At 40.2% G+C, this 21,101-nt stretch overlaps 1 protein-coding gene across 1 annotated transcript in view; it reads left to right on the top strand.

The window, feature by feature from the left end:
- Positions 1-21,101, top strand: part of LOC116463293 (cadherin-like protein 26) — a 45,947-nt gene that overhangs the window by 21,941 nt on the left and 2,905 nt on the right. Inside the window, exons 2-6 of the mRNA XM_058434553.1 lie at positions 948-1,004; positions 2,050-2,160; positions 16,900-17,028; positions 19,352-19,537; positions 20,806-21,064. Coding sequence (XP_058290536.1) covers positions 948-1,004; positions 2,050-2,160; positions 16,900-17,028; positions 19,352-19,537; positions 20,806-21,063 — 741 coding nt within the window. The 3' untranslated portion in view covers position 21,064. The remainder of the gene's footprint in view (positions 1-947; positions 1,005-2,049; positions 2,161-16,899; positions 17,029-19,351; positions 19,538-20,805; positions 21,065-21,101) is intronic.

Here is a 21,101-nt window from a genome sequence, read left to right as displayed (position 1 = left end):
CTTTCTTTCTTTCTTTCTTTCTTTCTTTCTTTCTTTCTTTCTTTCTTCCTTCCTTCCTTCCTTCCTTCCTTCCTTCATTCCTTCTTTCTTTCTTCTCAGATGGAGTCTTTCTCTGTCACCCAGGCTGGAGTGCAGTGGTGTAATCAAATCTCACTGCAACCTCTGCCTCCCAGGTTCAAGCGATTCTCCTGTCTCAGCCTCCCGAGTAACTGGGATTACAGACGCGTGCCACCATGGCCAGCTAATTTTTGTATTTTTAGTAGAGAGGGGGTTTCATCGTATTGGTCAGATTGGCCTCGAACTCCTGACCTCAGGTGATCCACCTGCCTTGGCCTCCCAAAGTGCTGGGATTACAGGCGTGAGCCACCATGCCTGGCCAACTTATCTCTTTCTATTTCAACAGTCTTGTACATGTATTTTTTGGAGGAAGAGAAAGGATTGTTGAGATATAAATTATAAATAAGTATTATCACTCTAAGTCATTATGTAAATGTAAAGTGCCATGTCTATTATTTTATTAATTATTGTAAATAATGTCTTAGAAACAAGGGACAAAAAAAAAAAAGAAAAGCCCACTTAAACCTCATTGCCAATTAATATTTGGTGTTATTTTACATGTGTACATATAAATACATCTGTGCTCATCCTGAATAAACGAGTTCTACTTCCTGCTTTGTTAACTAACAGTAGTATTTTATGATTTTAAACGTCTCCCCACCATTGGTAATAATAAATCAGAATTCTTTTCATTATTTCTCCTATAGTTAGAGAAGATAAGTGGCAATCATGAATTAAGATGTAGAGGATAAGAAATTCTATTTACCAAAACTAAGTACAGAAGTTCTGTTTTTGTCATTTCTAATTCTAGATTTATGCAACTCCAGGCGGTTTCCATGTGATTCTGATAAGTATATTCTCTACTAACTAACATTATTTTTATTTTTAAGGTCAGTATCGTTGACAGTGTCCAACAGGAAACAGATGATCTTACTAAGCAAACAAAGGTGAGGTTTGGAAGTCAGTTTCTTAATATATAAAATCAGTCTCTACACTTGACTTAGAGACAGAATTGCAGCTTGGAGTTCTTTAGTGCCCTGCCAATGTTTGGTTTGCAGAAAATAAAATGGTAAATTCATGTGGCCTTTTAGAATCTTGAGGGACTGCCAGAGAGTTGCAGATGATGCTTTTATGTCTAATTAGAATATGAGCAGCCTGCGAACATCAAAATTCAACTATACACCATAAGCTTGGAGGTTTGTCCACATCATTTTATTCTTTATGGAATTAAAATATATTGAAGTTAATATTTTCCATTGCAGCAGTCATGCACCTACCACTGTGAGGTTTTGCCATATCCTCATGCCACGTTGTGATTATTTACTTGGTATTGTTCTCTTGGTCAATTCACTTTATCATTAAGTAATTTTTTAAAAAAAGAACTTTTTGTTGGTAAAATTAATGTGGCTAGAAACCAGCTTCACTTATAATAGACGGTAACTGTGAAAATATATAATGCAAACAAAACAATGCTTTAAATTTCATATATTCTCTTACCTGACAAATATCTGAGCCCAAGATCTGAGTCTAAGTCACTCTCTTTCTCTTTGTGTACATGTCTGCACGTTTGTTAAAAGGGATATTCATAGACAGAGATGCATTAAAAGTCTATCAGCACCTAATCATCAATAATTTCAGGAAGATTGAGCGATAAATGGAAGTGGGAAAACTCTCAACAACTGTTTGCATGTCTACTATAGGACAGCCATTGGCACATAGCAGACAGTCGTCTTTAATGCTATGTCTGGATGACTCCTAAAATTATCTCAAGAACCATGTCAAATCATTGGACGGCATCTGCCCCATGGTTAGAGATGACTCTACAGCTACTAAGAAGACAGGCACTTGGATTTTCCAAGCTTAGGTGGCTGTTGTGGGGATGAGAGAATGCAGGCCAAGTGTCAGCACAGGGCCTTTACATGAAGTAAGGGTGTGATAAATCCTGGCTGTGAGCATCACTGCCATCCTCATTGTCACCATTGTCACTATAAGTTCCAGGCAAAGAGCTACGAGCCTCTACGGCAATCCAAGAGAAGATGGGTGATCACCACCTTGGAGCTGGAGGAGGAAGACCCGGGACCCTTTCCCAAACTCATTGGTGAGGTAAGGTGCCTACTCTTAAGGAATGACCCCCTCATGCCCTCTGAGTAAGCACGCCCCTTTTGCCAGGAAGATTAAGTCTTGAAAGGTTATGTGGTAGTGAGACCAGGGAGTGAAGTAGAGCAGAAAGAGCACTGGCCTGGGGTTCAGGATGCCTGGGTTCTAGAACTCACTGTAACTCTACCTGGGTATGTGACTTTGAGAGAGTCACTTCTCCATGTGAGTGTCTGATGAGAATCTCATACAGCAACAGGGTGGTTAATTCCAACTGACAGGTCTGCTTTATTTGGCCCATGCAGAGGCTTTTTTTTTTTTTAATATTATTTAAAAACAGGGAGATTGTCGGCCAGGCACGGTGGCTCATGCCTGTAATCCCAGCACTTTGGGAGGCTGAGGCGGGCAGATCACGAGATCAGGAGATCGAGCCCATCCTGGCCAGCATGGTGAAATCCTGTCTCTACTAAAAATACAAAAAATTAGCCAGGCATGGTGGCAGGTGCCTATCGTCCCAGCTACTCGGGAGGCTGAGGCAGGAGAATGGCATGAACCCGGGAGGCGGAGCTTGCAGTGAGCCAAGATCGCACCACTGCACTCCAGCCTGGGCGACAGTGAGACTCCGTCTCAAAAATAAATAAATAAATAGGGAGATTGTCTTAAAAATTTTGCCCTTCTAGAGACTTTTTAAAAATGGAAAGTTCTGTCCACAAAGAACCCACATGACAACAATTAGGTGGGGCTTGAGTTACTCAGAATACCAGTTTCCACCACTCCCTATTGCCTCCCGCATGCTGAGGGCGAGCACTGCCTTGAAGAAGTCACATGGTATTGGAATAGTAGAATCTTTACTCCAGGCTCATGTTGCTTATTTCCACTACCTTCCTAGTACCAATGGGCCTTTGAATTAAGTACTGATTAAGCTCTGCTATAGCTGTGACATTCTATGATTCTTAGAAAAAAGAAATAGTGCATGCCTACTGTTAAAAACAAACATAAAGAGTACAGAAAGTTTTCAAGTCTCAGTGGTTAAAAGTGTATATGCCTAAGAGTCAGGGGGAGTGAGTGGGTTCACATTCCTACTGCACCACGTCCTTACTGGGTAAGTTAGAGATTTTTAACGTGTCCTCATCTGTACAACGTGGTCAATGATACTGCCTACATTTCAGAGATGTTTTAAAGATTAAATAGGTTAAGGCAAGCAAGGCATATTGTAGGCCCACTCATTCTAAGCTCTTTCTAAATGTTAGTTGTGTTATCACTACTTCTCTTTCCTTCAAGGGATAATTGATATTAATAAATTGGTATGTGTGGTTCAAGATATTTCTCTACAGATTTTCTGATGTGAATCTGCACCAAAGAAATGAGATCACACTTGGTGTGTTGTTCTGCTTGCCTTTCTTGTTTAGCGATGTGTCCTGCTTGTCTTTCCTTGGCAATGTAAATACATCTTTAAAGGTTATAGAGTACCCCATGCTATGTGAAGGAAGTATCATTATATTTTTTTCATGTTGATGAACATGTATGCTATTTCCAAATTTTCACTGTTACAGACCAAACTGCAGCTAACAGTTAGTTTAACATCATTGTTCCTGCATCTCAGCCCATCTGTTTATTTCTTTGGCAGATGTGCCATTGCTGGGTATAATTTCTTAAAGATGCCATTGATTCTTAGCCTTGATACTTGATTATCACAGTGGCTTATTCTCTTCCTCCTTTTTTCTTCTTTCCATTTTTCCTCCTTCCAGCTGTTCAATAATATGTCTCATAACATGTCACTAATGTATCTAATCAGTGGACCTGGTGTGGATGAATATCCAGAGATTGGTTTGTTTTCTCTAGAAGACCATGAGAATGGAAAGATATATGTTCACCGCCCTGTTGATCGAGAAATGACACCGTCTTTCACGGTATCTAAAATTTGATATATTCTAAGCTCGGATTTAAAAGCTCTTGCAAGACTGTTGTATTTGGTAAGCATTATTTAAGCTGACTATGTGCCAGGTTCCAGGAGATTGAGAAATTATGCCTTGTGACAAGCTTTACGAGTATGCCTGAGACTGTTGTAATCTTCTTTTAGAGTTGTGGACTTTGGCTTTGTAATGATTTCTGCAATCGATGTGAGCTGCTATAGGTCTTTATTCTAATGACCAGTGTCCTAGCATGATCGGGATATCTGAAAGCATTTGGGGATAGGGTCATAGAATGTTTATAAAATGGGCTAATTTATTTTTTGATGAGTGACTTCTGAAATATGGAGACAAGCCATAACAGACCCAATGGGTTACCCAATGACTGATGCATGAGCAATTGCATACCTGTTGACAATGTCGTATTGTGAGTGCAGGTGTTCTTTACGATTTCATCACTGCAACACTGTGGTTTACTATGAAGTTGAAATTCAGGTTCTAAACTAGGAAAGGAAATTACAAAGAAAAAAGCCCTAAACCATGTATCACATTGCTCGTCTAACATCGTAGGAAGTCCTTAGGTAGTCAAACGTTGTTCTATTTTGACTTCAGTGGAATGGAGCTGCTGGGAACTGGGCTTGGTTCTCAGGCATGCTTGGCTGTACATTTGTTCATTAACTCTTTCAGAGTGGAAAGACGTTGATTAACATTCAAGAAAAGTTATATATGAAGCTTTTCTCCAGTGATCTCAAAATACTTATATATACAATAAAAGATATACCCTTAACTCACTAATAGGCTCTGAATCTCTAATTTTTAAATAGGTGAAAATTCTTCTAAAACTCCAGTGAACATGCAAAGATGACTCTCTAGGTCTTCCTTATCCATATGAATGCATGCCTCCCTTCTGTGCAGAATTCACAGTGTCTGTTAAAAAGAAGGACTTTTAACAGTGCCTGTTAAAAAGAAGAGTAGTCATAAGGAGACCCTGAGATAGCACCTCTCAATCTTTAATGAGCAAACAGATCACCTAGGGATCTTGGTAAAAAAGCAGATTCTGTTGTAGTGGTCAGGGTGAAGCCTGAAAGCCTGCATGTCTAGCAAGCTCCAGGTGATGCCCATGCTGCTGTTCCTCGGGCTTCCACACATCGAGTAGGGAGGACCTAGTGATGGTCATGGTCTGTGAAGGATGGAACCAAACATTCAGTGCCCACTTGTTGTTGTTGCTTGTTTGCTTTCAATATTTTATTTTTTCCTTTCCTTTTATTATTATAATTTTTTTAACTTTCATTTTAAGTTCATGTACAGGTTTGTTACATAGGTAAACTTGTAAAATGAGGGTTTGGTGTACAGATTATTTCATCATTCAGGCATTAAGCCTAGTACCCACTAGTTTTCCTGATCCTCTCCCTCTTCCCACCCTTCACCCTCTGAGAGACTCCAGTGTCTGTTTCCTTCTGTGTGTCCATGTGTTCTCATCATTTAGCTCCTATTTATAAGTGAGAACATGCAGTATTGGTTTTTTGTTCCTGTGTTAGTTTGCTAAGGATAATGGCCTCCAGCTCCATCCATGTTCCTGCAAAGGACATAATCTCATTCTTTTTTATGGCTGCATAGTATTCCATGGTGTATATGTACCATATTTTCATTATCCATTCTACCATTGATAGGCATTTAGGTTGATTTCATGTCTTTGCTACTGTGAATCCTGCTGCAATGAACATACCCATGCATGTCTTTATGGTAGAATGATTTAAATTCCTTTGGGTATATACCCAGTAATGGGATTGCTGGGTTGAATAATATTTCTGTTTTTAGCTCTTTGAGGAATCACCACACTGTCTTCCACAATGGTTGAAGTAATTTACACTCCCACCAACAGTATATACATGCTCCCTTTTTTTCTGCAACCTCACCAGCATCTGTTGTTTTTTGACTTTTTAATAACAGCCATTCTGACTGGTGTGAGATGGTATCTCATTGTGGTTTTAATTTTCATTTCTCTAACAATCAGTGATGTTGAGCTTTTTTTCATATGCTTACTGGCCACAAGTATATCTTCTTTTGAAAAGTGTTTATGTCTTTTGTCCACTTTTTAATGGGTTTTTTTCTTGTAATTTTGTTTAGGTTCCTTATAGATGCTAGATATTAGATCTTTTTCAGATGCAAAAGAAACTATCAAGTAAACAGACAACCCACAGAATAGGAGAACATTTTTGTGAACGATGCTTTTAACATTTTAAATGATGTATTAAGGGTTGGCATTCATAATGTCTAATATGGGACTTCGTGTCTAAAAGCTGATAATGCTAAAGCCAAATATCTAACAGCATTTCCTGAAACTCGAAGTTGAGTTGGAAATGCTTGGCGCATCACAGATAGATCCTAGGCGCCATTTAGAGCAAAAAGTGACAGCGTGGGGTGGGGGGAGACACATAGCATCCCCATTAGTTCTGTTATGTCAGGTTTTCAGGGCCCTATGCATGGAGCTCCCTGCCTAGGCCAAATCCACGTTCTGATCCCCCAAACGTTGATCGCAGTTGTCTTTTAATATTGATTTATGTACTTATTTGATCCGTGGCCCTCTCATTTAACTACAAACTTCCACAAGGAAAGATACAGGGTGGAGATTCTGAGACATGCCCCAATCTTGCCCATCGCTCTCCATCTCATTACCCTGTTTTATTTTCTTCTCAACACCACTCATCACCTGAAATGTGAACATCGTGTTTAATTCTCTGTTGATAGTTGATCTCCTCCATTAGCATGCTGATCTCCGCTCTTAAAACTTACATTCTAAGAGGGGAGAGACTCTGCCTTATTCTTGACTTTGGGGAAAGTCTGCCATTGCCCCAGGGTCAAGATCAGGGGTCCTCACATAATAGGTTCTCCCTTAATCATGTTAGATGAAGGAGTAAATGAGTGAACAAGCACAGTAAAATGTAGCCTCGGCTTTGCTGGGTGTTGTGAGTTAAATTGTGTCTCCCAAAAAGACATGTTCAAGTCCTAACTCATGGTTCCTACCCCTGTGACCTTATTTGGATATAGGGTCTTTGTAGGCGTAATCAAGTTAAAATGAGGTCATACTGGATTAGGGTGGGCCATAACCCAGTGACCAGTATTTTTAGAAGAAGAGAGAATCTTTGACACAGAGACAGACACAGAGGAGAATGCCGGGTGAAAGTGGAGGCAGAGATTAGAGTGATGCCAAGGAACATCGAGGTTTGCTAGCAACCACTCGAAGCCAGGAGAGGCAGGGAATAGTCTTTCCCTCAGAGCCTCCAGAAGAACCAACGCTGCTGACTCCTCCATTTCAGCTCTAGCCTCCAGAACTGTGAGAGAATAAGTTTCTAGTGGAAGCCATGGGGTCTGTGGTATTTTGCTACAACAGCCACAGGAAACGAACAGCCAGGGGCTTACACACTATTTAGGAGCGTATGAAATGGTCCAATGAGAAGGATTACCACCAGGAAGGGTGGCATAAGCCATGTCCTATAAATTAGGACATGTCCTAAACACTACACAAACTGAGCATCCTAGCTTAACCGTCCGCTCCTGTAAGAGAACATTTATTGTTGGCTTTGGCAGTCCATCAAGATAGTACATTATTAAAAATCAAGTAAGCCTGATGTAGTGGCAAAAAGACATTCTAGTAGCACTTCTTTACTCTTGAGCATCCTGATGGCGTCTCTAAAACCAGCCAAAAGCAAAATTGTGTTCGGGGGTGGTGTGGGGGAGGCTAACATTTATTAACTCCATGCGTCTATAAGAAAGCAGTTACAAGAATTACTGTAAGATTTAAGACAGAGGACAGCAACAGAAAAAGTTTTAATTTTTTTCTGTGTATGGACCTCATCTATTTATATCAAAATATGCTCATTTTTGTAGAATACAAAGCTACCCCAAAACCCATCTTTTTATATTTCTCAAAATAAATATTGGTTAATTTTTTTCACCACACAATCTAACCTGCGCATTAGCGATTTTGTGTTGTGCATTTGGTCCCGAAGGTGTTCCTATGTGCTCATTTGCGTGTAAGGCCATAGATCTTGTGCCTGTAATTTCAAATAGCCACATGGTGATGCATCAAGTTAATGCACCATGGTTTGTTTATCCAAAGGTATAAATCTTGAGGCTGTAACAAAAGGCGGGAAACACTTTCCAAGTGCAGAAAATGTCCATGACATTTCTTTTCTCCATTGTAACCCGAATCCCTAGAAATTCTTAGCATCTTGCCAAAGAATAAACAGCACTCATGTTTCTCAGGCATCTTATGGAACTAAAGGTCTCATACGTAGCTTTAGGATAATAAGTGAAATAAAAAATTATAAACATAAAACGCACAAGTGGTTCTTTTTTTAAAATGGAAGGAGTACAGTTGGCACAGTTTTACAGCCAGAAGTCAGGGTGATTAAGGAGCCAAGAGTTGCCAGCACAGTCATAAATTATGGAGGAGAATGTAGAGATGGTGTGGGAGAAAGCCGATTTATTTGCACAAAAATTTAAAAATGTATGCTGGAGTCCCTGAAGCGGACTAGCTCAGTGGTAGAAGCCCTGAAGCCTCCCTCAGTCCTACTGTGGGGGAGGAGGAGCGCTGACCTGCGGTAGACGTGGGGGCTGCTGTTCTGGGATACCTGGTGGGACCACGGTGATGGAAGCTGAGCAGAGAGCCGTAAGTCTGCAGGGAAAGGGGGCTCAAGCAGTCATGTGAAACAATACAGAGGTAAAGACATTTAGGCTCCCGAGGAAGGGGATGGAGAAGTGTTGCCTAGAGCTTTCAAGGCCCTTAGAGGCCCCCTGGGAGGGCCACCGACTCTGGGCACTGAGTAGCCATGGAGTGAAGTGAGGAAGAATCGGTGGAAGGTGCAGTCTTGATCCCTGACTGGACTTGAATGTGGGCTACTCTACTTCCAAGCTGAAGGTGAAATAGTCACTTAGTCTCTCCATGGTGCAGAGCTGGACAGCAAGGGTGCCTTCCTCCAGGGCTTCCGCGGGGATGAAAGGAGGCCATCTACAGGAAGGGCTGGTGCTGGTGAGTCTGCCCTGGGCCTGGCCGAAGCTGGCAGCCATGCTTCTGCAATGAACCTTTTTACCCCAAGCAGGGTACTGTACCTGGTGACCAGTTGGTCCTTGAGAATCCAGTGGTCTCACTGCAGAACAGGCCTCTGCCTGGACCACCCTCGTGCCAGGATCCATGCCCTTTCCCGCTCCCTTTTCTGCGACTCTGAACTCCTGCCTTTGCCCACAGCCTTTTCAGCCTTCAGCAAACAAAAGCACCATTTATACTAGAGCAATGAGAGATTCAGGAGCAAGTCTGATTCGACTTGCTTTTAAAAATATGTATATTTATTTAAAATACACATGTATGTATTTTATTATAGTTCATATTTATTATATTTTATTAAGATGTATATATTTATTCTGTAAGTAGGGACATCATATTTTTCAAATTAATGGACTTTATGTTTTAGAGCAGTTTTAGATTGACAGAAGCACAGAGCAGAAAGCACAGTTCCCATCCTCCCCTCCCCCCACCCCCTCCCTTCAGGTTCCCCCATTATGAACATTTAGCAGTAGTGTGTGCATTTGCTATAATATATGTGCTACATTTGCTATAGTTCTTGAGCCAGTATTTTACATGACTATTAACCAAAACCCATAGTTTACATTAGGCTTCATTCTTGGCATCTTACATTTCACGGGTTTCGACAAATGTGTCCACCATGATAGTGTCATATAGAATAGTTTCACTGCTCTAAAAACTCTCTGGGCTCTGCCCATTCACCCCTCCCTACCCCCAGAACCCCTGGCAACCACTGGTCTTTTTACTGTCTCCCCACTTTTGCCTTTTCCAGAAGGTTATATAGTTGGAATCATACACTATGTAGCCCTTTCAGACTGGCTGCTTTCACTTGGCAATATCCATTTAAAGTTCCTCCAGGCCTTTTTTTCATTGTATAATGCTCTATTGTGTGGATGGACACAGCTTATTTACCTATTCACCTACTGAGAAACATCTTGGTAGCTTCCAGAGTTTGACAATCATGAATAAAGCTGCTGTAAACATGTGTGTGCAGGTTGTTGGGTGCATATACGTATTCAACACATTTGGGAGGGTGATAGCTGCGTTGTGTAGCAAGAGTAAATTTAGCTTTGTAAGAAACTGCCAAACTGTCTCCCAAAGTGGCTGCATCATTTTGCATTCTCACCAGCAATAAATGAGAGTTCCTATTATTTATACTTACTTTTTTTTTTTTTTTTTTTTTTGAGATGAAGTCTTGCTCTGTCACCCAGGCTGGAGTGCAACGGCGTGATCTCGGCTCACTGCAACCTCTACCTCCCAGGTTCAAGTGATTCTCCCACCTCAGCCTCCTGAGTAGTGGGATTACAGGTACCCACCATCATGCCTGGCTAATTTTTGCCTTTTTGTAAAGATGGGGTTTCACCACGTTGGCCAGGCTGGTCTTGAACTCCTGACCTCAGGTGGACCCCCACCTCGGCCTCCCAAGGTGCTGGGATTACAGGTGTAAGCCACCACGCCCGATCTTATATTTACTTTTTATAAAATTAATAGGGCTTCTTACAAAATTTTATACAATATATGAAAAATCTCACCCCACCCACAACTTTTCCCTTTGGTCTAATTCCACAGAAGGAGAAAATAATTACAGAGAAATTACAACATTCATTTTTCACTTATTAGATTTGATATAAAGTTTTAAATAACTTCTTTGACAATATAATGACCTGAGAACCCTTAACTGCCTTTATTCCTTCCAAATTTATGTGTATTTTACTTTTAAAAATGTATTTAGAAAACTTATGTACGGTAAGATTTGTATCTCTTGATGTATAGCTCTAAGAGTTTTGACAAACCCTCCTTCAACCCTTAACCCCTGGAAACCACTCATTTCTTCTCCCTCCCAATACATTTACCTTGTTTAGAACATCACAGAAATGGAGTCACACAATACATGGCGTTTTAAGTCTAGATTTTTTTCACCTCACATAATGAATCTTATATTCATCCATGTTGTTGTGTGCATCAAGAGTTTCTTCTTCTTCTTCTTTTTTTTTTTTTTTTTTCTGAGATGGAGTCTTGTTCTGTTGCCAGGATGGAATGCAGTGGTGCGATCCTGGCTCACTGCAACCTCCACCTCCCAGGTTCAAGCAATTCTCCTGCCTCAGCCTCCCAAGTAGCTGGGACTACAGGCACCCGCCACCACACAAGGCTAATTTTTTGTGTTTTAGTAGAGACGGGGTTTCACCATGTTGGTCAGAATGGCCTCGATCTCCTGGCCTCGTGATCTGCCCACCTAGGCCTCCCAAAGTGCTGGGATTACAGGTGTGAGCCACCGTGCCTGGCCGAGTTTGTTCTGTTTCATTGATGAGTAGTATCTTGCTTCGCACTTTATAAAACTAAAGCGTGCTTGGATTCTTTTCAATTGTGGTGATGATAAAGCTGCTATGCATTTTTTTTTTTTTTAAGATAGAGTTTCACTGTTGTCGCCCAGGCTGGAGTGCAATGGTGCAATCTCAGCTTACTGCAACCTCAGCCTCCTGGATTCAAGCAATTCTTCTGCCTTAGTCTCCCAAGCAGCTGGGATTACAGGCACCCACCACCACACCTGGCTAATTTTTATATTTTTAGTAGAGACAGCGTTTCACCATGTGGGCCAGGCTGGTCTTGAACTCCTGACCTCAGGTGATCCACCTGCCTCAGCCTCCCAAAGTGCTGGGATTACAGGTGTGAGCCACCGTATCTGGCCCACATATGGTTTTTATGTGAACGTCAGTTTTCATTTATTGTAGGCAGATACCTAGGAGTGGCTTAGTTGGATCACGTAAGTGTATGTTTAACTTGATAAGCAATTCCCAAACGATTTCTCAGAATAACTGAACAATTTTTCATTCTCATTAGAAATGTATAAGAATTCTGATTGCTCTGCGTCTTTGGCTGCACTTGGTATTGTCAGGTTTTTTTCAGTTTAGCTGTTCTAAAAGGTGTGTAGTGATATCTCATTGCAGTTTTAATGTGGATTTCCCTGTGACAAATGATGACTTATTTATCATCTGTATCTCTTTTTTTAGAGACCTGTCTGTTCAAACCTTTTGCCCATTTTTAAATTGTATTGTTTGTTGTCTTTTTTTTTTTTTTTTTTTTAGATGGACTTTCTTTCTTGTCTCCCAGGCTGGAGTGCAATGGCGCAGTCTCAGTTCACTGCAACCTCCACCTTCTGGGTTCAAGCAATTCTCATGCCTCGGCCTCCCGAGTAGCTGGGATTACAGGTGCCTGCCACCATGCCTGGCTAATTTTTGTAATTTTTTTAGTAGAGAGTGGGTTTTGACATGTTGGCCGGGCTGGTCTTAAACTCCTGACCTCAGGTGATCCACCCGACTCGGCCTCCCAAAGTGCTGGGATTACAGGCATGAGCCACCACGCCCGGCCATATATTGTTTGTTTTCTTATTGAGTTTTGAATACAAATCCTTTGTCAGCATATGAAATGCAACTATTTTCTCTCAGGCAATTGTCTTTTCATTTTTGTCTTCTCATTCATACTGTTGTCTTTTCATTCTTTTAACAACATTTCTTACGGAGCAAAAGTTATTACATTTTGATAAAATCCAATTCATCAATATTTTCTCTTCTGGATCATGTTTTTGGTGTTGTTATCTAACACATTGTCATCAAGATTTTCTCCTTTTTTTACTAAAAGTTTTATAGTTTTATGTTTTACATGTAGGTCTGTGATCCATTTTGAATTAATTTTTGTCTAAAGTGTGAGATATAGACCCAGGTTCTTTTTTTTTTTTTTTGCTTGTGAACATCTAATTGTTTCAGAATCATGTGTTGAAAAGGCTAGACTTTGTACTATTCTCAAAAATCAATCAACCATACTTGTGTGGGCCTATTTCTAAACTATCTATTCTGTTTCAGTGATGTATATATTTATCTTTTCATCAATACTATACTCTCTGGATTACTGTATTTTTATATTAAATCTTGAAATTATATAGTGTGAGTCCTCTAACTTTGTGTTTCTTTTTCAAAATGATTTTGGGTATTCACATTTCTTTGCCTTTCCATGTAATTTTCAGATCAGCTTGTTGATATCTCTAAAATATTCTGCTAGTCTTTTGATTGGGATCGTGCTGACTTTATAGGTCAATTTGGAAAGAACTGTCATCTCGGCAAGACTGAGTCTTTCAGTCTGTAAACACGTATATCTTTTCATTCAGTGAGGTCTTCTTTGATTTCTTTCATCAGTGTTTTAACATTTTCACTAAATAGATCCTATACATATTTTAGATTTATAAATGGGGCTGTTTAAAAATTTTTATTTCTAATTATTCATTGCTGATTTATAGAAATATAGCTGATTTTTATAGATTGTATCTTGTGACATTGCTGAAATTGATTTTCGAAAGTTGAATCAGCCTAAAATTCTCAGGGTAAACCTCATTTGGTCATAATGTGCTATCCTTTTAATATATTTCTGGGTACTATTTGTTAGTATTTTGTTGAGAACTTTTAACTCTAGATTCATGAGCGATATTGTGCTGTAGTTTTCCCTGTAATTTACAAAAATTTGACTTGGTATTATGGTAATGTTAGTCTCATATAGTCAGTTGAGAAGTTTTTCTACCTTTTATATTTTTTGGAAGAGACTGTTAAATTGCTCTTTCTTCTTTCATATTTTGCTAGAATTTATCATTGAAGTCATCTGGGCCTGGAGTTTTTTGTTTTTATTTCTTGAAAGATTTTAAACTATAAATTTCACTTTAAAAAAATATATAGGACTATGCAGGTTTTCTGTTTCTTCTTGATAAAGTTTTGGTAGTTTTTCTTTATTAAGAATTTGATCCATTTCATTTAAGTTGCTGAATTCATTGGCATAAACTTGGTCGTACTATTCCTTATTCTTCTTCTAATATATGTAGAATCTCTAGTGATATCCTTTCTTTCATTCTTGTTATTGATAATTCTCTCCACTTCCTTATTTTCCTTCATCAGTCCCCCTAGAGGTTTATTCATTTTATTGATCATTTCAAAGAATTGCTTTTGGTTACATGACTTTCTCTATTGTTTTGTTGTTTTCCATTTTATTGATATATGCACTTACCTTTACTATCACTTTCTGTTTGTTTGGGTTTATTATGATGTCTTTTTAAAATTTCTTAAGGCAGAAGCTTAAACAATTGATTTGAGACCATTTGAAGTGAAAGACTTCACACATGCATATTTGACATGGACTGACTTTTCTTATCTAAGTACAGAAGTAACTGCAGTGGCCATTTAAAAACATAGCATGTCAGTAGCTGTGCTAGTTACTGTAAATGTTCACTTTCCCAAAAATCTTTAACTGTCTGCTCTCTGTGATGTTTCAGTAATATTCAATTAATATATTTATTTCTTATGACAATACTGATAGGTTGTAGAAACGGAGGCTCACTAGCAACCTGCATGTGTTTACCCAGTGGAGAGACTGAGATTTGAACCTAATAATAACTGATCATTTTTTTCCAAGCCAGAGCATTGGCTTGTTCTACACATTTGCTGAACACCTAGTCTGTGCCTGTACTGTGCTTGCTCTCTGGTGTACTTGGTAAATGAGGGCAGTCTGATTCCTGCCCTTCGGAACTCTCAGTCTAGAGGAGGAGACAGATGTAAACACATAATTAGGATAACAGTTATTTTATTAGAGTGTCATCAAGTAAATGGTTCTGCAGGATTTTTACAGCTCTCTGCTTCCTAGGTTTATTGTGATGTTGTGGAGCGCTCAACAGGAAAAACTGGATAAATCCTTGATTTTCAACATTAGGGTCAGTGGTGTGAATGATCATGCACCCCAGTTTCCAGAGAAGGAATTCAACATCACTGTGCAAGAAAACCAGTCTGCAGGTGTGTGCGGCCGGGGGGCTTCCGGGCTTCCTTCTGTCTCTGCTCTGTTCCTTTTCATTAATATTGATGAGGAGCTTGATCCTAGTCATCTTCAGGGAGAGTTTTTACTGTTCACATCTCAAAGGTCGCAGGCCTTGGATCTGAGTGAAATGCTTTGAGGTCTGTAAGCCTCGTTTTGTATCGGCAATAAAATGATGTGGGAATTACATCAGTGGGAAGGGTTGATATGTAAACGCCATTCTAAAAATAGAGCCACATGCAGTGAGGGAGAAAGAGCTGGGTGATGAGCTTCTGCATATCTCTGCACATTTTTTGTCTATAAAATGGCAACACGATCACATCTATAGCCTCCGAGTTACAGATACTGTGCATTCTTAAACCCAACCTACTCTTACTAGAATGTGGATTTATTTTAATAACAAAAACCATTTTTTTGTATAATCATCTCTCCAAAAAATTCCAAGAAATGAGAAGACTGAAAAAGAAAGCATCTTTAATGTTACCCATGAGAGATAACAACCATTAGTGTTTTAGTTTGTATTCTTTCAGCATTTTTCTTTGCATTTTCTGTGTGTGCGTATACACATGCTGTATGTTAAAATTATATATGTGTATGCATTCACACATTTTTATGTATAATTACAAATGTGTATTTGTATATATATACATTTTTTCATCTTTATCATAGTACGCATTGTATATGCGTATATAGTAAATACACATGTTTGGTGTGCTTTTTCACATGTGCATATTTATAAATTTCCTCTCTAAAGGTGCAATTTTACTGTTTGTAACCTGATATTTTTCTAAAATACCCTGGTGTGTAATATTTTATGGATGTGCTTTAAAGTATTTGGCCGATCTCCTATTGTTGAACATTTATGTTTTTTGCCACTTTCTGTTATTTTTATAAAATATATTTCAATGATGAAATTTAAGCTAAATCTGTGTCCCAATCAAGCATTATTTACTTAGCATGAATTCAGAAGCATAGACTTGCTGGTTCGCACTGCACATACAATGTAAGGGTCCTCATTTGCTTACCTGCCCACAATCCATGAAGGTGCCTGGCGTGTTGTTGGTCTTTGATAACTATGTGCTTGAACATTTTGCTACGTTTCTTGGCCATTTCCATGTTCTATCAGTTGCGTTTTCCTTTCTTTTCTTCATTTTTCCGTTAGCGTGTTTGTCATTTTTCTTGATTTTAACCTCTGCAGTCTATATTAAGAATATCTGCCTGCCATGTAGGTTTCAAATATATTTTCCTGCTTTATCATTTTCTTTTAAATGTTGTCCACAGTTTTTTGCCAGAAATTAAAAATGTAATCTGATCCACCAATTTTGTCCTGTAAGTCTTCTGCATTGGCAGTCATGATTAGAAAGTTCTTGATCTTATAACTAATTAAATATTCATCTTTATCTTTTCTAGTATGTCCATAGTTTATTTTATATTTAAACATTTCCCACATTTTGGTATATGCCCCAATGGCATTTAGCAAATAATTCATCCTCTTACTGGTTTGATAGGCTACCTTTATCCAATAGTAACAATTTTTAAAAATTCTTTCTAGGGCAACCTATTTTTCAGATGTTAGCAGTCGATTTGGATGAAGAAAACACTCCAAATTCTCAAGTCCTTTACTTCCTCGTTTCTCAAACACCATTACTGAATGAAACTGGTTTCCGGGTTGATCACATTAGTGGAGAAATACGACTCTCCGGGTGCTTAGATTATGAGATTATGTGGATTTTATTATTTTTTTAAAATGAAATGTGTGGCCCATCTTGAACCCCAGGCTTAGCTTCTACATTTGTAGTGGAGAACCCTCTGCGGCTAGATTTGCTATTGAAATTCCTCAACAGAATATTTCTTTATTAATATTTTCCTTTCCTGTATTTGAGGGGCTTAACTTTCCTTTTCCTCCCCACATAGACTGCTCCTCAGTTTACACTGCTAATCAGAGCCAGGGACTGTGGAGAACCGTCACTGTCATCCACGGCCACCGTTCACATGGATGTGCAAGAAGGCAACAACCACAGGCCTGCATTTACGCAGGAGAACGTGAGCTACCTGGGCCACCCCGACAGCTAAGCCCCAAAACAAGTAGTCCCGGGATCCTAGGCTCAGTTTTTCTTGGGGAGGGTGTTAGGCTGTTATCATATTGCTATGAAGAAATACCTGAGACTGGGTAATTTATAAAGAAAAGAGGTTTAATTGGCTCATGGTTCTGCAGGCTTTACAGGAAGCCTGAGGCTGGCACCAGCTCAGCTTCTAGGGAGGCCTCAGGAAGCCTATGATCATGATGGAAGGACAAGGGGGAGCAGGCATGTCACTTGGTGACAGCAAGAGCATGCAAGACACGGAGGGGTGGGTGGGGGAGAATGAGGAACAAGAGAGGTAAGAGGGGCCGCACACTTTTAAATGACCAGATCTCATGTGAACTCCGGGCCAGAGCTTCCTTATCACCAAGGGGATGGCCAGAGCTATTTATGAGGGATCTGCCCCATGATCCAAACACTTCCCACCAGGCCCCACCTCCAACACTGGGGATCACATTTCAACATGAGATTTGGGCTGGGACAAATCTCCAAACTATATCGGGGAGTCACCCAAGATATGTGCAGTTCTCCAAAGTGACTTAAGCTAGAATCAAGAAGCCAAATCATATTGACATAGAAGCACTTCATAATGGTCACATGAGCTTACATTTTTGACTGCTGTATGCCAGAAACTATGCTAAGAACTTTCACGTGCATTTTTTTCATTTTTGATTATTGAAACTATGACATGATTTCTGTTTTACAGATGGGAAGACTGAGGTCTAGGAGAAGACAGGGAATTCCTGTTTACTTGGAGTCAGGAGTTCCTATGCTCAGCCTAACTGACATTGGGCCAGATGATTATTTGGAGTGGGGGCTACTCTGTGTGCTGTGGGATATTCACCAGCATCCCTGGCCTCCGCCCAGTAGATGTCAGTAGCGCCCCTCAGCTGTGACAACTAAAAGTGTCACCAGACATTGCCAAATGTCCCTCAGGGAGAAGAATCACCCTTGGGTGAGAAGTCTGCACCTGAGGTTTTCACACCATGTTCAGGATTCTAGAGGGAAGGTGAGCAGGTAGGCTTTGGCCTCGCCTTCCACACATTACCTTATCCAAGTACAGAAGTAACTGCAGTGACCATTTAAAAATGTTGTATGTCAGGGTCCACATGGGATTTCCCAGGCTGCAAGACTCCCAGCCTTTAAGAAAGCATTGAAAACCACTGTGTAAGATGGTTTGGGATGGATGCTCCACCTAAGGCATGTGAGACGGCTAAGAGATAAAATAAGAATCACTCAAGATCTATTTCCAATATTTTATTTTTTACTATTCCATATGTATTTTTTAAAAAGTAAATATCCACCATACTTCCTTTCTCCTGACTCTGTCAGTGAGCCCTTTCTTGACTACTGAGTTAAAACCCTCCCACTTCTTTCCTGGGACACACTCTAGCCCCTTTGTGCTTTCTTCTGCTTAAAAGTGTTCTACTTAATCAATTAGTTTTATTTATTTTATAAATCCCCCTACACACACACACACACACACACACACACACACACACACTCAGCTCTCAGCTCCATCAAGGACGGAATTTTTGCCTGTCTTGTTCACAGCATCTGAAATGGAATGTGGCACATAGAAGCTGTTGTTGAATAAATGATGCAACGATTATTTTTAAAAGGTGTCATTTAATTAGAAAAAAACCTGTATAAACCAAAGTGAAATGTTTGCAAACCAAAGCACCTCACCAGAAGTATATAATAACTACAAAATAATATTATGCTTGAACTTCGTTTTGAAATCTTTTCCTGCCTTGGTAAAAAGCAATGCTTTCAAAAATATGGCTGGAAAAAAATATACCCTGTTATTTTGAAGTGCTTATCTAGAAACATTGTCTCCGAAAATATTGAATAACAAGCTATTTTGAAGATCTACATGTGTTAGAAAAATGATCACCTTAATCTGAATAACCACAGTGTCCTATTTTAGGGGAAAGAGCTAGGATTTTTAGAGAGCATAAACTAGAATTGCGTATTATTATTTTTTAAATTCTTAGAAAAAAATAGGGCATTGAGTTGGATTTAAGAGTACTTTAAAAATTATTTAGTGAGTCACAGGTAGGAGGGGGCAGATATTCCAACGGATGTACCTTCTGCTGTAACAGAGGAGTTGCAAATCCCTTAGGGCAGGTTTAGCAGCATGAGGAATATCCAGGGTGTTGTGATAAGGAGCAACATTTTCTTTCTCCTTCTCTCTCTCTGCTTCTCTCCCTCCTTCCTCTCTGCTTTCCTTTTCAATTGTGTTTTTGTTTCCATGACATGGACATGATGATTGCTTCTTTCAGTATAAGATTCAGATTCCTGAAGGCCGAGTCAGCAAGGGCGTGTTGCGTCTCCTGGTTCGAGATCGAGATTCTCCATTTACATCAGCTTGGAGAGCAAAATTCAACACATTGCATGGCAATGAAGAGGGACATTTTGACATTTCAACTGACCCTGAGACCAATGAAGGGATATTAAATGTCATCAAGGTAACACCATACCGGTGGCACACCAACCAGGTGGTGGCAGACGCTGAGGCCTCTTCTGTAGGACCACTCATAATGAACTAGGGAGCTAACGCCCGTGGATGCTGGATGCTGAGCCCGTTACGTACTGTGTGTCACCAGGCCAGGAAGGCAGGGTCTCAGTGCCACTTCTGTGTGTGGGCTGAGGACTCCTCCTACCAAAATAATATCAGTAATAAAACTTATTTTGATATGACTAAATACTTCACCATTTAAGTTTTTGTTGTTGTAGGCAAAATGTAATAGATTTACGTAGGCCTTAAAATGATTATTCTTTTTCAGATGTGATTAAAAAAATGAAAACATTTTCTTCAACACCAAAAGTTCTTTCTTTTAGTCTGAATTTTCAATGTTTAAGACTTTTAAAGTTTAAAACAAATGGGAGTGCATCTGTGTGGCCCCTAAGAGTATGGAGAGCCCCTGGCACTGTGCCTAATGGAGAAGCTGGCCTGGAAGAAAGTATTAATATTACCATCTCACTTACTGATTAGGAAACCAAAGCCCAGAGAGGTGAGGTCCTTTACACAAAGCCACACAGCTTGAGTGGCAGAGTGGAGGATCCCACTGGGGCAGTCTGACCCCAGGGCCTCTAGTCTTCATTGCTCACAACCAGACCTAGAGTGACCAGGGCCTCTAGTGCAGTGCCGTGCAGGTGAGTCACCTGGGGACAAGGCAGACCTGAGTCAGCAGGTCTGGTGCAGGGCCTGAGATTCGCCTGCCCATTTGACCAGCTCCCAGGGGATGCTGATGGCCTGCGGACCGTGCTATGAATAGCAAGGCTCTGTAGACGCTGCACCAGATGCCTGGGGTTCAATTTTCAAAATATTCCCAGCCTTTCAATCATTTTAAGTCAACTGACCACTTTGTGCCCTGAGCAACTATGATCGTTACTATCTATATTTCTCTAAGTTCCCCTGATTTTTTTTGCTGCGTGGTTGTATCATTAATGTTTCATTAGGCTATGGTTTTTGTTGCATTTTTCATTACCCTCTGAAGGATGGTGGCTCTTTTCAACCAGCAGAGGAGGAGGGAAAAAATAAAAGAGAAAAGAACTCCATAAATGATTTGAAAATGGGCTGAAGACTGTGTTTTGATCATTATCAAAGACAATGTAAATAATAAATGAAGCGTAAAAGCCACAAGCTCTGAGTTCGCAATGACGACTCGGCGCTGGGCTTCCTCTGGCCAGAGGAGCAGCAGGTGCTGATGAAATCCTCGCTCTGGGGTTCCAGCCTTTGGATTATGAGACTCGCCCAGCGCAAAGCCTTGTCATTGTCGTGGAGAATGAGGAGAGGCTCTTCTTCTGCGAGAGAGGAAAGCTTCAGCCGCCAAGGAAGGCAGCAGCAAGCGCCACTGTGAGTGTGCAGGTGACAGATGCCAACGACCCACCAGCCTTTCACCCCAGAGCTTCATTGTCAGTAAAGAGGAGGGCGCCAGGCCTGGGACCCTGTTGGGAACTTTTAATGCCACGGATCCAGACAGCCAGATAAGGTGAGAAGAGAGGGCCAAGAAGCGTGGTTGTTTAAGT

This window comes from Hylobates moloch, unplaced genomic scaffold (genome assembly GCF_009828535.3).
Source record: "Hylobates moloch isolate HMO894 unplaced genomic scaffold, HMol_V3 SCAFFOLD_32, whole genome shotgun sequence".
Lineage (NCBI taxonomy): Eukaryota > Metazoa > Chordata > Mammalia > Primates > Hylobatidae > Hylobates > Hylobates moloch.
Note: the sequence above shows the minus strand (reverse complement) of the source record. Positions and strands in the feature narration are given on the sequence as shown.